Source organism: Tursiops truncatus, chromosome 7 (assembly GCF_011762595.2).
Source record: "Tursiops truncatus isolate mTurTru1 chromosome 7, mTurTru1.mat.Y, whole genome shotgun sequence".
NCBI lineage: Eukaryota > Metazoa > Chordata > Mammalia > Artiodactyla > Delphinidae > Tursiops > Tursiops truncatus.
The window spans coordinates 57,521,619-57,527,221 of NC_047040.1; the positions used below are offsets into that span (position 1 = coordinate 57,521,619).

The 5,603-nt window shown below is 43.0% G+C and overlaps 1 protein-coding gene across 1 annotated transcript; it reads left to right on the plus strand.

Annotated features, from left to right (window-relative positions):
- The first annotated feature begins 1,034 nt into the window (after positions 1-1,034).
- Positions 1,035-3,452, plus strand: LOC101317071 (UTP14A small subunit processome component). Its single transcript, XM_033859993.2, is given in 3 exon segments — positions 1,035-2,155; positions 2,158-2,323; positions 2,326-3,452. Coding segments are annotated over 3 exon segments (2,391 nt in total). The 5' UTR covers positions 1,035-1,042; the 3' UTR covers positions 3,438-3,452.
- Positions 3,453-5,603: the final 2,151 nt, after the last annotated feature.

The following is a 5,603-nucleotide window of genomic DNA, read 5'->3' on the forward strand; positions in this document are numbered from 1 at the left end:
GGTAAAGTAATTAAACCCCAAAGAGAAAGAAGGAGGAAACAGATAGCCCTCCACAATCCACACACACCAATACGAAGGCAGGAACTCCTGAAACAACTGTGAAGCTGAAACATTCAAGATTAAATTCCCAGAAACTCCCTTCTTTGATTGTGAGTTGAAACTCACGTTATGTTGAAAGAGGTAGATAAGTGAAAAGGTCAGGCACATTTTATTAATAAATCCATACTGATATTTGTTTTTCTTTTTAATCAGATTCAAATGCATCCTGTTAAAGGGCCACGGGTGATTAGGTCATAAATCTGAACAACCTTGAAGATGATGAAGGAAATGCTTGTCTGTAAAGCGATCATCATGCTGCCTGTTTCATCATTTACACATTTTTACAGGTGCAGGGAAAATGTTTAATTTCAAATTGCTTGCAAGACTCAGAATAAAATATTACTTTATAGGATCTTCAGATAATAAAGTAAATGAGCTAATAGCACACCTGAAAATACAGGTTTTTTTGTTTGTTTCTATCTTTGTTCCTAAAATAATAAAACGGCAAAAAATTAGGGAAGGATTAGTGTGTTTGACCTCAGCTATACTGACTTAAGGATTCTAGCTTAGGTTTTCTTTTGTGTGAATATTACTAATGACACATTCACTCACTGCCCCTTGATGAAATTATGTCATAGTGAGTAATACGGTCATGAGACATATCTTTTGTTTCATATTTAATCAAAAGTCTGCATTTTTATAAAGGCAGGAAATTTATAGATGACATTTACCATTTTTTTCCTTAAATACTGAAGAATTCTTTTGTCTTATTTTTAGATTCATCACTCAACCATGAGACATTTACATCTGTGGCTTTCTATTATCCCATTGAAAATATTGTAAATGTTGTAATTTGTCAGGAGTTTTTGGACCCTGGCATTATTCTAATTTATTTATTCATTCATTCATTCATCAATTCACTTATTCATCAAGTATGTAATCTCTGCCTAGGATAAGCAGTGACTGAAGATGTGGCCCCTCTCCTGAAGATCAAGGATTATAAATGAGCCTTTTGGCTTCCGCTTCTGGCCCATGTGAGATACAGGCTGGTGAGATGAGCTCGAGTCGGGCTGCGAAGAGCAGCCTTCTGGCTTTAAACCAACAGGAAGAACTAGAGGATTTGCCAAGAGAGTACCCCTTGAGCACCAGTGAAGATGAGGGGGACAGTGATGGAGAAAGAAAGCATCAAAAGCTTCTGGAAGCAATCAGTTCACTTGATGGAAAGAATAGGCGGAAATTGGCTGAGAGATCTGAGGCTAGTCCGAAGGTGTCAGAGTTCAGTGTCAGTTCTGAAGGATCAGGAGAAAAGCTGGTCCTTTCGGATCTGCTTGAGCCTGTTAAAACTTCATCCTCATTGGCTGCTGTGAAAAAGCAGCTGAATAGAGTCAAATCGAAGAAGACTGTGGAGTTACCCCTTCACAGAGAAGAGATTGAGTGGATCCACAGAGAAGCGGCATTCGATAAAACCTCACAAGTCCTCTCTAAATGGGATCCCGTCGTGCAGAAGAACCGGCAAGCAGAGCAGCTGGTTTTTCCCCTGAGCAAGCAGCAGTCCATCTTTCCTCCCATCGAACATGTGGTCGGTGGCTGGAAGGCAAGAACTCCCCTGGAGCAGGAGATTTTTAATCTCCTCCATAAGAACAAGCAGCCAGTGACAGACCCTTTACTGACTCCCATGGAAAAGGCCTCTCTCAAAGCCATGAGCCTGGAAGAGGTGAAGATGCGCCGAGCAGAGCTTCAAAGGGCCCAGGCCCTGCAGTCCTACTATGAGGCCAGGGCTCGAAGAGAGAAGAAAATCAAAAGCAAAAAGTATCACAAACTTCTGAAGAAAGGAAAGGCCAAGCAAGCCCTAAAAGAGTCCGAGAAGCTGCAGAAGGTCAATCCTGCTGCAGCACTGGAAGAACTGGAAAAACTCGAAAAGGCCAGAATGATGGAGCGAATGAGCCTTAAGCACCAGAACAGTGGGAAATGGGCAAAGTCAAAGGCGGTTATGGCCAAATATGACCTGGAGGCTTGCCAGGCTATGCAGGAACAATTGGCCAGGAACAAAGAGCTGATGCAGAAGATCCAGGTGGCCTCCGAGAGTGCGGAAGAGGAGGGAGGTGCGGAGGAAGAGGGTTCCTTCCTCCAAAGGGTTCTTCCAAAGAACCCTTTGTCCCTGACGTGGTGAATGAGGTGCAGGTGAAGGCAGACAGACCGAACCCCTGGATGTTCAGGAATCACTCAGGTGACACAAAAGAGGCTGAGGTCCAGGGGGACCCTGAAGAACTTGCAGAGCCTGCAGCCCGGAGGCTCCTGAAAGTGAGGAAGAAGGACCAGTGGTGGCGGAAGAAATTCTGTTGAAAGAATTTGAGGAAAGGCGATCACTTTGACAAAAGTCTGGGCTCAACCAGATCGCCAAGCCGGTGGGCAGTCAAGAAGCAAAAGATCTTAGCAGCCAGGAGGTGCTGTCTGAATTGAGGGCACTGACTCAGAAACTCAACAGGGAGAGCCATCAGTCCAGGAAGCAAGAACTGAGTTCAACGAGGAGAGTTCTGGCGGTCCAGAGAGAGGAACCTGCCGGGGAGGAAGAGGAGCCTCTGTTGCTGCAGAGGCCGGAGAGAGCACGAGCTCTGGAGGAACTGGAGGAACTGGGCAAAGAAGGATGTTTTCAAAACAAGGAGCTTCCCAGAGCTGCGGTAGAAGGGCAGCAGTTGGAGAGGAACCCAAGTAATCATCTTGGTGTCCCCAAGGAGAAGAAAAGGAAGGAGCAAATGATTGATCTCCAGAACCTCCTGACCACAAAATCTCCTTCCATGAAGTCCTTGGCAGTTCCCACGACAGTAGAGGAGTTGGAAGATGAAGAGAGAGATCAAAGGCAGATGATAAAGGAAGCTTTTGCTGGGAATGATGTCATCAGAGACTTCTTGAAAGAGAAGAGGGAAGCTGTGGAGGCGAGTAAGCCGAAGGATGTGGACCTGACTCCGCCTGGCTGGGGCGAGTGGGGTGGTGTGGGCCTGAAGCCCAGTGCAAAGAAGAGACGCCGGTTTCTCATTAAAGCCCCTGAGGGTCCTCCAAGGAAAGACAAGAATTTGCCAAATGTGATTCTCAATGAGAAGCGCAACATCCATGCAGTGGCTCATCAGGTGCGGATGCTTCCATATCCATTCACACACCATCAGCAATTTGAAAGGACCATTCAGACCCCTATAGGATCTACATGGAACCCCCAGAGGTCCTTCCAAAAGCTGACTATGCCCAAGGTTGCCACCAAGCCGGGCCATATCATTAAGCCTATAAAAGCAGAGGATGTGGGCTGCCGGTCTTCCTCAAGGTCGGACCTCTCTGTCGTACAGAGAAATCCAAAATGACTCTCCATACGTCACAAAAAACAGCTGAAGAAAAACTCTGTAGATTGAGTTGCTGGAGTAGTGACACCTTGGTGCCCGTAACTGGGAGCCCTGACTGCGCCTCCATCGGCCCGGTTTTACTCCGAGCTGCAGGATCAGTTCCAAAACTGGCTTAGCACACCGCGGGTGTAGTTAAGCCACATTTTAGAAATAAAGGCGTTTTTTTAATCTAAAAAAAAAAAAAAGGATTATAAATGAAAGAAAATTTTCAGACCTATATATATTTATGTGTTGTTTATTTCAGATGTTGATTTAGACTTTATATGTTTTTTAAATGTTTTTAAAAATCAGCCACAACCTAAAACTTTTCATTGAATCCATACATTATTACCATTTCTAAACTGTAGGCTTGTCTTTCTTTGACCTTTTCTAAAGGGCATACTCTTTGAATACTGTGTTTATTCTTCTGTATGTATCGTAGACACTTTTGATAGCATATGATTTCTTTCTAATACATCTACAAACTAGGCAGAACACAGTTTTGATTTCATTACCCTATTTTTCCCCATTCTTTATTACAGGTATTAAAGAAAGAATAAAATTCTTGACAGGTTACTGTATAGCTACTTTAGAATGTAGGAACTAGACATGAAAAGGGCCCTTTCAACTTGCTATCAACTGATCATTAGTTTCTCACCATTTCTTCTGGGTGCTCAGAAAAATATGGCCAGGTGTAGGAGAGGAGTTTTAGCAGACAGTATTGAGTTTATGTTCTATATCCCACAATATGATTTTCACCCAGTTGCAGGAGCACTCCAGTGATAGTCCCGGGACATGGAGGACAAGAAGATTTATGCCCTAGCACAGCACAGTCCTTAGATAGGGAGGCCGTCAAGGGGGTTACTAAGCGTGGTTCCCCACCCTCAGTTCTCAGCCCAACCCTAACAAAACCAACCCAGGGATGTTCCCAAAGAGGTGGAGAGACAGGTGGCCTCCCAGAACTCAGGCTTTCATGATCATCTCCCAGGATGTCATCTGACACCCCAACGCGACACCAGAACATGCCTTAAAGTTGGGGCAAATCAAAGACGAGATTCAAAGGCTTTGCAGAGGTGCCCTGGTGCAGTGAGCAAACTGTAAAAAGCTGCCGCTTACTGATAGCTTGAAATACACAAGCAGGCATGGCGCTGTCACAACAGCCCTACGTGGTTGATAAGGAAGCAGAGGCGCAGTGATTTACCTGGAGGGAACAAAACTCTGGAGCTGGAATTCATACCCGTGTTGGCCATGAATTCCACAGTTATGGACAGTATTGTAGACAGTATAACAGCCCATACTCTTAACCACTATACTAACCTGCCCACCAGATGCCAAAATGTTACACCAACTCTGAAGCCTAAATCCTTATTCTTTAAAATAAAATTTTAAATCTATGATATCTCTTGAGTAACAAAGTTTACACCCCAGAAACCCATCCTTATGTGAAAACTAAATAATTGTTGCTATAGTTCAATGCCATTTCTTTTTACTTTATGCTGCCAAGCTATGTTCGATAGACACTATTACCGCTGTAGTAAGTATGCATTAGAATTAAAGACGCTCTGTAAAACAGCAACGAGTCTGCCCTGTTTCGTTGCAAAACATGCCTCTATTTTAGAAAAGTAGATTAATTTTCCCCCCACTGGATTGTTTCCGTTTAAACCATCTTACAACCAAAGCTACCTTACCGTAATTTATGTTTAGCTTTTTTAATAAAAGCCTTCTAATAATGTCTCTTGCATATGAAGGACTTTATAGTATTGTATGTGATATGCAAATTGTTTCCACCAAAACAAACTAAAAGCAGGTTTGTACATATTCTGTATTATTTAATGATGTAAAACTCTAGCTCTTGAAGTAATTAATTAGGGATCATTAGGAATTATCATTTTGGATCATGGTCAGGGAACATTTTAAAAATCAATGAACATTGAAGGCTTCACTCTCTCCACACCCCAAAAAACAAAAATGATTAAGAACAAATTCCTCGGGTATTGTCAGCACCCTCGGAACACTCATGTCTGGTATCTTCTGCAACAGCTCAATCAATAGGGAAGAGTAATGTAATAATTGCTGCAACATTTTCTGTAATTCCTCATTGTGATAGCAACAGCGTTTCAGTGATATTCAGAGAGACTATTTATGGTGCTTAAGGTAAGAAGATTCTGCCATGTGCAGAATAACAAGTAGATCAGC